The sequence below is a fragment of the Malus domestica genome, chromosome 14 (assembly GCF_042453785.1).
Source record: "Malus domestica chromosome 14, GDT2T_hap1".
NCBI classification, from domain to species: Eukaryota; Viridiplantae; Streptophyta; class Magnoliopsida; order Rosales; family Rosaceae; genus Malus; species Malus domestica.
Genome location: NC_091674.1, coordinates 7271285 through 7284604, shown reverse-complemented (window position 1 = coordinate 7284604; position 13320 = coordinate 7271285). Strand labels below are relative to the sequence as shown.

The 13320-nt window shown below is 33.5% G+C and overlaps 1 protein-coding gene across 1 annotated transcript; it reads left to right on the top strand.

The window, feature by feature from the left end:
• Positions 1 to 3564: 3564 nt before the first annotated feature.
• LOC103431711 (AP2-like ethylene-responsive transcription factor PLT2) lies at positions 3565 to 8568 on the top strand. The gene is made up of 6 exons (XM_070811684.1): positions 3565 to 3857; positions 3957 to 4073; positions 6446 to 6521; positions 6624 to 6697; positions 7441 to 7496; positions 7733 to 8568. The coding sequence occupies exons 1-6, from the start codon at positions 3565 to 3567 to the stop codon at positions 8566 to 8568; spliced, it is 1452 nt and encodes a 483-aa protein (XP_070667785.1).
• Positions 8569 to 13320: the final 4752 nt, after the last annotated feature.

Here is a 13320-nt window from a genome sequence, read left to right as displayed (position 1 = left end):
TGGAATATCTCTTATATTCCTATTAGAGTTGTAATCCTAAAAGGGTAAGGAATTAACCTTCCCTATTACTATAAATAAAGGCACAATGGAGTGGAATAGAACACACCTCCACAATTACACATCTCTCTCTTCTCTCTCTATGCCGCACCTTTCCTCTCTCTAGCTTCTATAATTGTTCAGTAAATTATGCCTACAACAGAAACCCTTTTTTTTTATTAATTTTTCTTAAAACGTTTTTTTGGAGGCAAGAATGCTACCAAATAGCTAGATAATATCTTGAGGAATGATTAAGATTTTTTAACAGGTTTAAGAACTTATATATTCTAAACTCAAAAGAAAAAAAAAATGTATTGAGTTATTTTTAAAGAGTAAATTGGCCGTTAGATTTGCAACCTAGCTATATGCATCTTTATAGGCTTAAGGGCAAGAAAATGACCATATTACTCCTTAAAGTGTGTCGCGAGTGAGTTACGTGACATAGCTTGACCGCAAATTGGATAAAACAACTTTGAATTTTTTAGTAGGAATGAATTGATATTTTTTTTTTGAAATTATTTTACCAAAATAATAATATTATGGACTTGATTTTCACTCGGATAATAATTCATGAACTAAATCGGTAATTTACTAAAAATAAAAAACAGAATGGTTAACAAATAAAAAAAAGTACGACAAAGTATTTCTATACTTTCAATAATATTTTCGTCCAATATATCTTATGTTCATGCTTTTCAAAAGAAAAAAAAAAGTTGCTGGAGTTTTGTGAATAATACAAATTTGTTGGCGCCATCGGACAATAAATTCCAAGCATTCAAGGCAACACAGCCAAATTTTCTTTCATGCATACAGTGACAACATTATCTCTTCCAAATTAGACAAGTGGCATGCTTCATTGTAAAACCACTATTAATTTGCAGATATTTGTGCATTTGATACGAGGCAGTTTCTAAATCTTAATACAGTCATCTCAACATATTAATTAACTTAATTTCCATTTAATTACTAAAATCTTGATAATTATCTAAAAACGATACTTCGACAGAGAAAGGAATCCAAAATGAAACGATTTTGAATATAGCTGTAAGCAATTTTTAAAAGTGGTAGCAGATGAGTAATGAGCATCTTCTTGACACGAGACCCATGTTTTCTACAAAAAGTTGACAAGCTTGAGTGTTAATGCATCTGGACATCCACCTTAATTTTGCAAAAATATATGATTTTAGAATTTAATTTTATTAAATATAGTAGCCAATATCTCATCAACTTCTACTAATATTATCACTAAGGATTGCAATTTAGAGACCATAAAACGTAGCCCCTTTTAAGACATATGCTTAAAACCCTGTTGCGCATGCAAAGCAATTTGGGACTAAAACGCTTACACTTGTAAGTTGGTGGTAATGCCTTTAAATTTTGCTTCACTTTCCTCTTTTCTATCTTGTCTTGGTTCACTTTCCCTTCTCCGTTTTGTTCTTCATGTACGCTATCCATCACTATCCATCTCGGCGAAACATTTATCAAAATTCTAGATTTGGGTTTAATTACAATATATCTGTATAGGATTGTGAACGTTTTAGTTTGCTTTGAAGAGATCTCAGCCACAAAAGAAGAAACTCAGGTACTTTTCATAAACATTCAGGTCACGTACGAAGAACAAGTAGTTTATTACTTAATGTGATATGTATCTTGTTTCCTTTAGATGATGCATTGTCTATATACATTTTCATCATCTTAAATCAGATTAGCTGCTTTTAAGTTAGCTCTTTTGAGGACAATGAAAAATTATCAGCATTGCCTTCATTTTTGCTCAATGATATTTATTATGTGGTGTCCTACAATCACTAATTTTTGATTTAATGGATGAAAGCATTTCCAAATCTATATTACCTACAATTCACTCCCTCTTTAACAAACTAAGGTGATAGCTAGAGTGCTGTTTTCTTTTTAATTGGTCACTCTTCATTAACCATGACCACATCGTTGAAAGAAAATGATTTTCACTGTCCCATTTTGCCTTCCTCACTTGTAGTATTTGGAATGAATAAATAAAAAAAGAATCAGGAGACGTGAACAACCTTTTATTTGGGTGTGCAGACACACTAGGGTTGATTATGAGTTAGGATGTAGCACACATTCTATATGTTATATTTCAATGATGTAAATCATCTATTTTTTAGGTCTTACTCAAAGATCATCCACATAGAAAACTTATGATATTTGTATATAGTATAGATATCAATTGCGCTCTTGCTTGTTTTCGTAGTTGAATATTTTCCCTAATTTGTTGCATTCATTTAGATATATTTCCTAACTTGTGATGTCCTACCAACTGTTTGATAATTTGGTTTTGGGTGCTTATTATTTCACTTGATTACTATCCATATCTAAAAGTTCACAATGCATTTTGCATAGAAATGAGAAAAAGCTATAATCAATTATTTCCTCTCCTTGAAAATTGATCAAAAAACTAAAAAACACTGAAGTAATAAGTTACAGAAGAGAACGAGTAACAATCTCGCATTATCACGTTGATATTTACAAACTCCGATCGCGGGTAAGTTTTGTTCAATCAGAATTTGTGGTATTTCATTCAGCTTAATGTTTTCGTTTTACATGTTTTCAGTCTACTTATATTTATTATGTATGGTTATATATCAAAATGTCTCTGAATTTGAGTAGGTAGTTTTCAAGATCTAACCAATCAGTAAGTCAACATTTGAGTCCACTCAACAACATTTCTCATGATTTGGATGATCAATATTTAGGTCGTCGAAAAATCATTCTTCTTTAAAACTCAATCAAATTAATCATATAAATTGTTTAATGTTCTAATAGTTATTGAACGTTTGGTTTACAATAATAGTCAAATGGCTTATACGAGATTTGATTCTGGAGAATTTTGCAACGGGTGATTTTATAACGATGACTTAAAACAAAGGATTCAAATCATGAGATCAGTTTATGGAGCGGGTCCAAACGAGTGGTTCTTGTTGGATTTGTTTATGTAGTAACTTCTGTTGGAGTGGAATAACATAATTGTGAAACCCGACCAACTTCGTTCAAGAATTCTCACGGCCCCAATCTAGCTATTGTTTTGTTTTTTTTTTTATATTTCATTTTTAGGCCTAAAGTGATCCTCTCATTGTTTGATAGCAAGTTTTATTTAAACTTTTGTAGAGTTGCATTACAAGTCATGCTTGATATCTACTTTGTTTATGTATATGTATATTTTTGGTTTCCATTATTTCCTTATTTCATTGCATTCTCCAATTCGAGTCAAGTCTTTGGATATAATCTTGATCCTCTTGTTGTTTCCTACCTATTCAAGAACTATTATAAACGTAGTTGTTCAATCATTTGTTGTGCTTGTTATTATTTAGTAATTTTTATTAGATATGCTAAGCTAGTTCTCATCAATTCTTAAGTATTGTTTATGCAGGACAATATTCTCAGCTATTTCACCATCGAGTGTGCACTATGCACTCAAGTGATAACTTTCTTTTTCCTTATCACTTTTCAAGTCATTCAAGTAGCTCTAAACTGAGGAGCTCGTTCCTTCATCAAATGCAAAGTGATGGTCTATCACTTTCTCAGCAGTCACATATTTTTGCTAATGAACTAGACGAGACATTCACTAATTATGAAAACAACACTTCAGAAGCAAATCAGCACCCTTTGCAACCCAATACTCAAATATCAACAGTTGGGAACTCATTTGAAGTGCCTACTCAGAATACTTCTCTCTTTTCGAACGATCCATCGTTATCATCACTGCCTGTAGAAAGTGTTAAGGGGTTTGTTGGTGACAACAATAATATCAAGAGTTGTGTAAACGTTTCTGAAGAGAAATCTTTGAGGTAACCAAAACTTACTTTTTTTTTTAACGTCAGTACTATACATCAAAGAGTTGTGTTACTATTTAAGTATTGTTTAACTATGATTGTTTCCCATTACAGCAATCAAGAAGAGAATGATAGTTTGAGTGGAAAAAGTCTGAAGAAATGTAAACGGCGTCGCAAAATCTCTGAACGCAAATTTTCTGAGAGAAGCTCTCATTTTCGCGGAGTTTCAAGGTATGCCTTTCTTGTATTGTTATAAATAAATAAATACATTCAATGTCTAATTAGCTAGATTAGTGTCATCTTCCTTTGCACCTAAATTCATTTTCCCTCCCCACAATTCAATGCCCCAATGAGTTTACTTGATTCCTAAATCTCTAACAAGATTTTGTATCGACACAAAGGAATTAATAGATTACAAGATTGTATTGAATCACTCAAGGCCCATATTTCAACTACATCAAAGACACAATAATAAAAATAAGTGAAGATTGCGACCTCTATAAGAATTTTGTTCCAATGTGCTACCTAAAGGCTAATTTTTGACCATTTATTGTCCAAAAATTGCACAGGGAAATTTGAACTTTCAAATATGTATGGTTATGTATTGTTCATGAAAAGTTATGCGCATGCAATGTGCAGATGACACCAGCAACACATCACTTATTTATAGATTGATGACTCTAAGAAGATAAACATTAAATTTCGTTCTTATTTGTTAGGATGCCAGATGGCATCATCTTGTGGTGATAGTTAGAGTTGAGCACGAGTATAAATAGTACATTGTAAGAGAAGGAAGGGGGGGAATGAAATGATATTGTTGTTCTGTTACTATCTCTCTGTGCAATTGTAGAAGATGTGGAGCTAGGTTCTAACATTATTAATCCTAATTCTCAAGTTAGCCACAAAGGAAATTTCACGAATTTTATAACATACAATCCCATCATTCAAATAAACTACTTATATTGTCACTTAGTACTACGATTTGATGGTATTATTCTTTTACTTGTAAGCGAGAGATATTAAATTCGATTTTCAGTAAAGGCGAATTCATACCAAATTATTATGGGATGTGATATCCACACACCCTTTTTTACTTCTCACACACCCTTCTAATTTTCGGCATTCAAATCGAATAAATTGAAGAAGATCAACAGACAGAAATTAACAAAGGGTGTGTGAGAAGTAAAAAGGGGTGTGTGGATATCACACCCCATTATTATAATTAGCCAATTATGAGGTTTAGCTCACTCCCCCACTTTTTAGGTTGTGTTTGATATGTGCAAAATGAGACTTGGGAATGATAAATCATTTCTTACCCATGTTTGGTTAATCCAAAATTTGAAATTGTGGGGAAAAAAATGTAATAATTTTTTTTAAAACAAAATTTGTGATAGATCTTAGAGATGGGAAAACCAAACCCATGAAGGATGGACGGTTTGTTCCCGGGTGCACTTTTGTTCACCATTCTTAAGTGATGGTGATGTTCACCACCCTATTTATTACTGTAAAATGAGTTTAAATTTCGAGATCTATGTAGCTATTTATCACCGTTAGATGAGTTTAAATTTTGAAATTTGTGTATATCCAATACACAGATCTCGAAATTTAAATTTATCTTATATTGATAAATAAAGTGGTGAACATCACCATGTGGTGAGCAAAAATATTCCCTTACACCCCAAACCCTTTTCCCAACATTTATTGCACAATTTTAGCATTCATTACAAAATTTTATCTTAATGTAGATAATATGCTGAAATGCCTATGTGACTCTTCCGGCCTCTGGAAGTATAGATTATCGTGGCGAAGCCACCAACTGGTCCTTTAAAAAGAAAAATAAAAAGAAAAATAAAAAAGATGAACTTGCTATATTATAGGTACCCAAACGGACGTTTTGAAGCATTCATATGGGATAGCACTATACAAGAAAACAAAAAAACAGGTAAAATTATTTTATTTTCCATTTCCCTTCTTTTGTAACTAATGATGCAACATTTTAATTATTCGCTAACTTAATCTTTGGTTTTCTCTTGTTGTTCCTTCCATCAACGCACGTTCGGCAGTTTATGTTGGTGAGTGAATTTCTTGTATAACTCTTTCGTTTTGAACTTGAAATTACATTTTTAATGAGGCACACAGCGAAAAATAAAAAAGGATATAGATAATTTTAATAATTCATAGCCTATATTAAAGATAAACTAAATTTTTATGATCCTCAACCTTATAAAAAGGAGATAACTATTGAATCATAAAAATTACTGCAATTAAGCTATTTAATATTACAAGCTAGTAGTATTCTCGCCCCTTGTGAATGATAAATCTTAAGTTCGACTTTCGTAGATAGTGAGTTCAAGCCAAATTATTATGGTTGATTGGAATAGCCTAAGTGCCACTCATTAGTATAAATATGTCGTTATATTAAAAAAAAAATGGTAGGTGAATGATATCTGTTAGTGTAGTGTATATTTAGAGTAATAGCTACATATTTTGTCCCTTTAATGTGGTATTTAGAGTAGTGAAATCATTTGTAATAAAAAAATATATTGCAATGAAAAAGAGAAGTTATGTGTGGAGTTCTCAATATTGGCAGGTGGATTTGATAGAGAAGAGGATGCGGCTAGAGCTCATGATCTTCTTGCTTTAAAGTTATGGGGAAAGTCTGCTGGATTGAACTTCCCAGTATGTTAAAATTATGATTTGCTTATCGTTACTTTAAGATTATATATATTCCCCCGTACAGGGACTTACGGAACTAATCTTGCATATCTTTATATATCGTAGTTGGAGATGTACACCAAAGATTTGGAGGAGATGAAGAACATGACCTATGATGACTATTTGCTGCGGCTTAGAAGGTAACAATGTTAATTAACAAATTGAACTCATATATTCCATAGAAAGAGAATTGTTCTTCTTATAATGTTTTGGTACTTGCTAGTGATCTGGCATATTGTAGAGAAATTTGCACATATACCACTTAGACTTCTATAAATGTGCATGGTTACCTTGAACAAATGAATGTTTATGCATTGAAGCTCCTGAACTTTTCTCTACGTAGCAGAATGCCACATAACTCATGTTAAATGATGATAGTTATCCACATGGCTCCCATTTTTTTGCTAACATGGCTGCAAACATTTATGCCATGTTAGCAAAAAATTATACCCACAACAGGGCTGCTTACTTTTTATCTTTAGAAAATACTTTAGTACTTAGTATGAGTATTTACATTTTTTTTAGCAAACTTATACTAAGGAGGTGAAAGAGTGGGTTAAGCCTCATACTGGGCTAGCCATAATAATATGGTTCAAATTCGCTCTCCAAAAACGAATTTAAACTACATTATTACTAGCTTATTGCGAAGCTAAGCTCACCCCCTTAGTGTAAATAATGTTGTTTCCTCAAAAAAAAAAAAAAAAAAAAAAAAAAAAAAAAAAAAAAAAAACTCACTAGTGAGTACCTAATTATTACCATTTTTTAGTCTTTTTGAAATTTTTTTATTAACAATTATATAAAAATGTAAAATAGAAATAAAACAAATCAATTTTGTCATCCCAGATCCATTGATTTCTTGTATCTATACCTTGTCAAATTTCAGAGGCAGTGCTAGCTTCGGCAAGGGCGTGTCAATTTATCGTGGAGTTTCAAGGTATTGTAACCACCAAGCCCCTTCCATCTCTCTCTCTCTCTCTCTCTCTCTCTCTCATAGTCAACCGTTGAAACAGGAACTCGAATAGTAAGAAATGGCAAGCTAAAATAGGGAAAGGTGCAGGGTTCAAAGGCTTTTATCTAGGCACATTTGGTAAGTCCTAAGATCCTTTATGCCTCAGTTTATACAAACTACTTGAAGAACTTAATTATTTGTCTCACATTGAACTAATTATATCCAGATACTGAAGAGGAAGCAGCCAGAGCTTATGATGTTGCACTGATAAAGACGAAAGGCACAAAATCTGTTACAAATTTTGATCGAAATCAGTATGATGTGAAAAGAATTCTTGAGAGCCCAATGATTCCTATTGGAAAGGGTGCTTCAAAGATGTTAAGGTGGTCTTCAGCTGATGATGTCCTGGAAAGCAGAAGAAACAATACTGAACAGAAAACTCCTATGGTACAACCATCACCGTCATTCGAACCAAGAAGTTATCATACCATATCACCATTTGCTAATAATTCGAACGCCAACCAATATGTAGACCCCTTCCTCCATGCCTTCGAGAATACTGATAATTTCCCAAACTTTAGCTCCTCCTATAGTCTTCAAAACACCCAATTTCCTATTTATCCTCAAACAATTAACCCTACTTTCCTTCCTGGATTGACTAACGTTGATCCAGGCCCTAGCTATATTGGAGAATCCTCGGCCAGTCAAGTTCCTGAGGTGAGCTTGGACACGATGCTGGCAGAGATTAGCGAGAACCATGGCAGTCAAGTGGTTTCTTGGGACTTGGAAACAATATTAGCGGAGACAAACGAGAGCCTGGGTAGTCAGGTTCCTGAGGTGAGTTTGGACGAGAGTCTTGGCAATGACATCATCAATGAAATGATTCCAGTAACTGGTAATGTAGGAAATGGAAACTCAACCATTATACCAGGAAATGCAGCAAATGGAAATGTTTTTGAAGACTTTGGAATGGAAGACGCGTCAGGTGGATCAGAGAGTAGTTTTTCTTCTACGCTGGAGGTGTTCTTGATGAACTTTGAAGGTTCTAAATGTAATGCATGAAATTAGGTGCATAAACAAAAGCAACTTAGAAATCACTCTCTGTTGCTTTTGCGGAAACTTTAGTTTCAATCTAAACATTGGATTACAAACTGCATTTTAGTTTCCATTGTGTGTCAATGCAACTCAATTTTTGATATTTAACTTGTGATTGCGAAGAAAAAGATAGGGTTTGCATTGTATGTCAGTTGAACTCAGTTCCATATTCCACCTACGTGGATCCTTGGAATTGATTCAATTTTTTATTTATGAAATTATATTGCTTAATTACATTGGAATTTGTATACAAATAATGATATTGCCTCCCCATAAAAGGTAGGTCAATTTTGCCACTAAATGATTGGTTCCGCTCTTACTCAACCATTCGAGCTATATGCCTTCTTTTTTTTTTGTCAATTATAGTCGATTTGTTATCAAGTTGATGGGGATTTGTTTGTATGATGTATATTCACATATCATGTTATAGATCATAGAGATGCCATTGAACTACAAAAGTCAAGAATAATTTTGTAACTGTAAAGATGAAGTAAAATACATACCTGCAGCACTAGATGACGATGATGAAGCCATGAAAGCTCTTTGTAACAGATAACCTTATCCTCTTTAGCAATTCAGAAGTGCTCTAAAAGAATAGGGCTTTGAATCAAATCAAGTAGTACATTGCAAGAGCAGTGGCTAGCGTTTATATACTATGACAATCATTACTGATCTCCAATTAGAATCAGTATAGGACTCAACTATCCAATCCACATTAAAATATGTGATTAAACACAATCCCAGTACTATCTCAAGTCCACAAAACTCGAAATACTATATCAGTACTATCAATCAATCCCATAACGATTAGGATTACTAAAGCTTATTAGCAAGACTTTTCCATATCTAATTCCCACACTATAACCAGATCCAATGTTATGTTCATACTTATTTACTAACATTCTCCCACTTGAGCATGAAACATAACATCCAATATATCAAATTTATGGAAGTGATCACCAAGTCTGAATTAACCGTCACCACATTCAAATTCACCTATACATTTCCAAGCACATAACTCTAGAACTCCATCTGCACACTTACAGATTTTATTTCAAGAATCACAAGGTACTCTAATCTGCATTTCGTAAACATGTGTACTTATAAATACGGTAATGTCATATTACATTACTCCCACTTATCAAATTGATCCCAACACCCTAAAGTTAAGAATCTGATCATCAACCAGAAAAGTTAACTAATCACAACAAAACAATAACTCAGAGATGCCTCAGTAAAATCACAAATCGATTTTCTAGCAAATCAAATCATCATTTATAAAAATTATCTTCTGGTACAATCAATTCCATAAGGAAAAATTCAACCCCTTATTGAAAACCAAAAGAATAAGAAAAGAAAATTAAGCTGGAATACTACCTAAATTAATTATACCTACACATCAAACTAACAAAATAACTTACATTCCAAGGCATACAACTTCAACAACCAACAATAATCAAAGAAGCATAGAATGCAGTCCTCAAGAATTTGATTCCTTGCACACTCACACTTGTCAAAAGACTCCACAACTCTCATCTTCATAACATGTCCCTTAAACACATTATTTGGCAGTGCTTTTGTAAGTGGATCCGCAACCATCAAATCTGTTGACAAATATATTTTCTCAATTTCTCCTTTCTTGACCACTTCCCTTACTTTAAGAAATTTAACATCCATCAATCTCGAGGCTGAAGTCCTCTTGTTGTTCTTTGAGAAGAATACAACTGCACTGTTATCACAGAATATTTTTACAGGCCCTTTTACAGATTCAACTATCTTAATCTCAGTTATAAAATTCTAGAGCCAAACTGCTTGTTTCATACATTCAAAGCATGCTACAAACTCATCTTCCATTGTAGAAGTTGACACGTTTGTTTGCTTAGCACTCTTCCACGAAATAGTAGCTCCACTCATCATGAAACCATAACCACTAGTAGATTTTCTTTCATCCCTATCACCTGCAAGAACTGAATCTGTGAATCCAATCAGTTCCAATGAATTTTCTCGGCCATACACCAACATGTGCCCTTTTGTTTTCTACAAATATATCAAAACTTTCTTTGCAGCAACCCAATGAGCCTGCAAGATCTAAATCTGTGAATCCAATCAGTTCCAATGAATTTTCTCGGCCATACACCAACATGTGCCCTTTTGTTTTCTGCAAATATGTCAAAACTTTCTTTGCAGCAACCCAATGAGCCTCTCATGGATTTGATTGAAATCTTCCTAGAAAACCAACAATGAATGCTAAGTTTGGTCTTGTGCATATGTTGGCATACATAAGGCTACCAACTAATGAAGCATATGGTTTCATCTTCATCAATTTAACCTCATTTTCACTTTTAGGACACTGATCTTTGCAAAACTTATCTCTCTTGTTTACTGGAACATCTGCTTTATTACAACTCTACACGTTGAGCCTATTCAGCAACCTTTCAATATACTCTTTTTGAGACAAACCAAGTAACCTTTTGTTTCTATCTCTCATAATTTCGATTCCCAGAACATAATGGGCCTCACCTAGGTCCTTCATGTCAAAATTAGTATTGAGAACAGCCTTGGTTTCCTATAGTAATTGCTTGTTTGAACTAGCAAGGATAATATCATCAACATACAAAATTAAGAAAATGAACTTTGAGCCCTTGAACTTGAGATAAATGCATTCATCCAATTTATTTTCTGTAAAACCATGTGCAGTAATCACTTGGTCAAATTTGAGGAACTATTGTCTTAGAGCTTGCTTAAGTCCATAGATTGACTTATTAAGCTTACAGACAATATTTTCCTTCCCCCTTTCAACAAATCTAGTAGGCTGAACCATGTAGATATCTTCCAATAGATCTCTATTCAAGAAGGTTGTTTTTACATCCATTTGATGTAATTCCAAATCAAAGTGAGTTGTTAAAGCCATAAAGACCCACATGGAATCCTTGGAAAAAACAGGTGAGAAAGTATCATTGTAGTCTATTTTTTTCTCTTTGAATGAAGCCCTTTGCAACTAATCTAACCTTATACATCTCAATTCTTTTAGCAGCATCTTTCTTAGTTTTATAAACCCATTTACATTATATAGGCTTAATTTGTGATGTTTTATTCACTAGGGTCCAAACATTATTCTTGGACATTGAATCTAATTCCTCCTCCATTGCTTTATGCCATATAACTACTTGAGCACTCTGTATTGCTTGATTATAAGTTATAGGATCATCAATATCTCCTAAATCAAACTCACCTTCTTGCAGATACACATAATCTTGTGAAATGATAGGTTTTCAAATTCTTCCAGATTTTCTTAGTGAAGTTTGAACAAATAATTGATATGTTTCTTGAGCATGTTGGTCTTGAATTTAAATGCCTTCAGTGTTTGATTGTTTTGCCATTTCTTGAGTTTCTTGTGCAACCACAATGTCATCTATCTCTTGATCTGAATCAAGGTTGGATGCAGGCAACCTTGGCAATATAGGTACATATTTATAATCCATTCAAGATGCACTTTCAATTGACTATTCAATTTCTTCAAAATCAAAGATGTCTTGTATCAATTCAAAAACATCCTCATCTTCAAGAAACACCACATTATGAGTTTCTTGCACTCTAGTATGTGCTTCAGGATAGTAAAACTTGAAACCTTTTGACTTCTTAGAATATCCAATGAAAAAACATGAAGTAGTCCTAGAATCAAGCTTTTCCTCATTAGGATTATAAAACCTGGCTTCGGCCTTGCAACCCCAAACATGGAAGTAATCAAAACTAGGTCTTCTGCTTGTCCACATTTCAAAAGGTGTTTTTGGTACTGCTTTTGAATGAACCCTGTTTAATATGTAGTTTGCAGTCTTCAGAGATTCTCCCCTGAGAAATCCAGGCAATTGGGATTTGGTAAATATGCTCCTTACCATCCCTATCAGTGTTCTATTTCTTCTATATGCGGCCCCATTCTGTTGAGGTGTTCTAGGGGTGGTGTATTGTGCCACAATCCCTTGTTGTTCAAGAAAACAAGCAAAATGACCTTTCTGTTGACCTACTTCTCTGTACCTACCAAAGTATTTCCCTCATTTATCTGATCTAACAATCTTAATCATTGTATTTAATTGTTTTTCAACTTCACACTTAAGGTTTTGAAACAATTAAAGGCTTATGACTTTTCACTAATTAGGAAAATATGACAATGTTTGGAGAAATCATCAATAAAGCTCACAAAATATGAATTCCCACATATGGTTTTAACAAGGAAATGACCACATATATCAGTATGAATAATTCAAGTAGGCTATGACTTCTTTTAGCATCTAGTTTCCTTACATTGACCATCTTTTCTTTTAAACTATCCACACGCTTGGATGCATTTTTAAAATCAATGGAAGGAATCAAATTCGATTTAGACAACTGAGAAATCCTATCTTTTGAAATATGTCCCAATCTTTTATGTCAAAGCATAAATGTGTGATCAGACCCATGCATTCGTTTAGTTATTGGATGTGTAGTCGAGCTCTTGCTTGCTGATGTGCTGCAAGAAAAGGACAAAGTTAGTTCTGAAAGATGCCTTTGTGGGGCCTTAGGTGTAGGCTTTGAGGCTCGCAATCAAAACTAACTAAGTGCTAGGCGTGCTACTGCTATCTAAGTATAATAGATGTAGAACAAGTGTCTTTAGTCGATTATTTACGCCCCAAGTTACTCGAACTTCTTGTTATCAAAGGATTGGCGTGGATGGGTTAAGTCTAT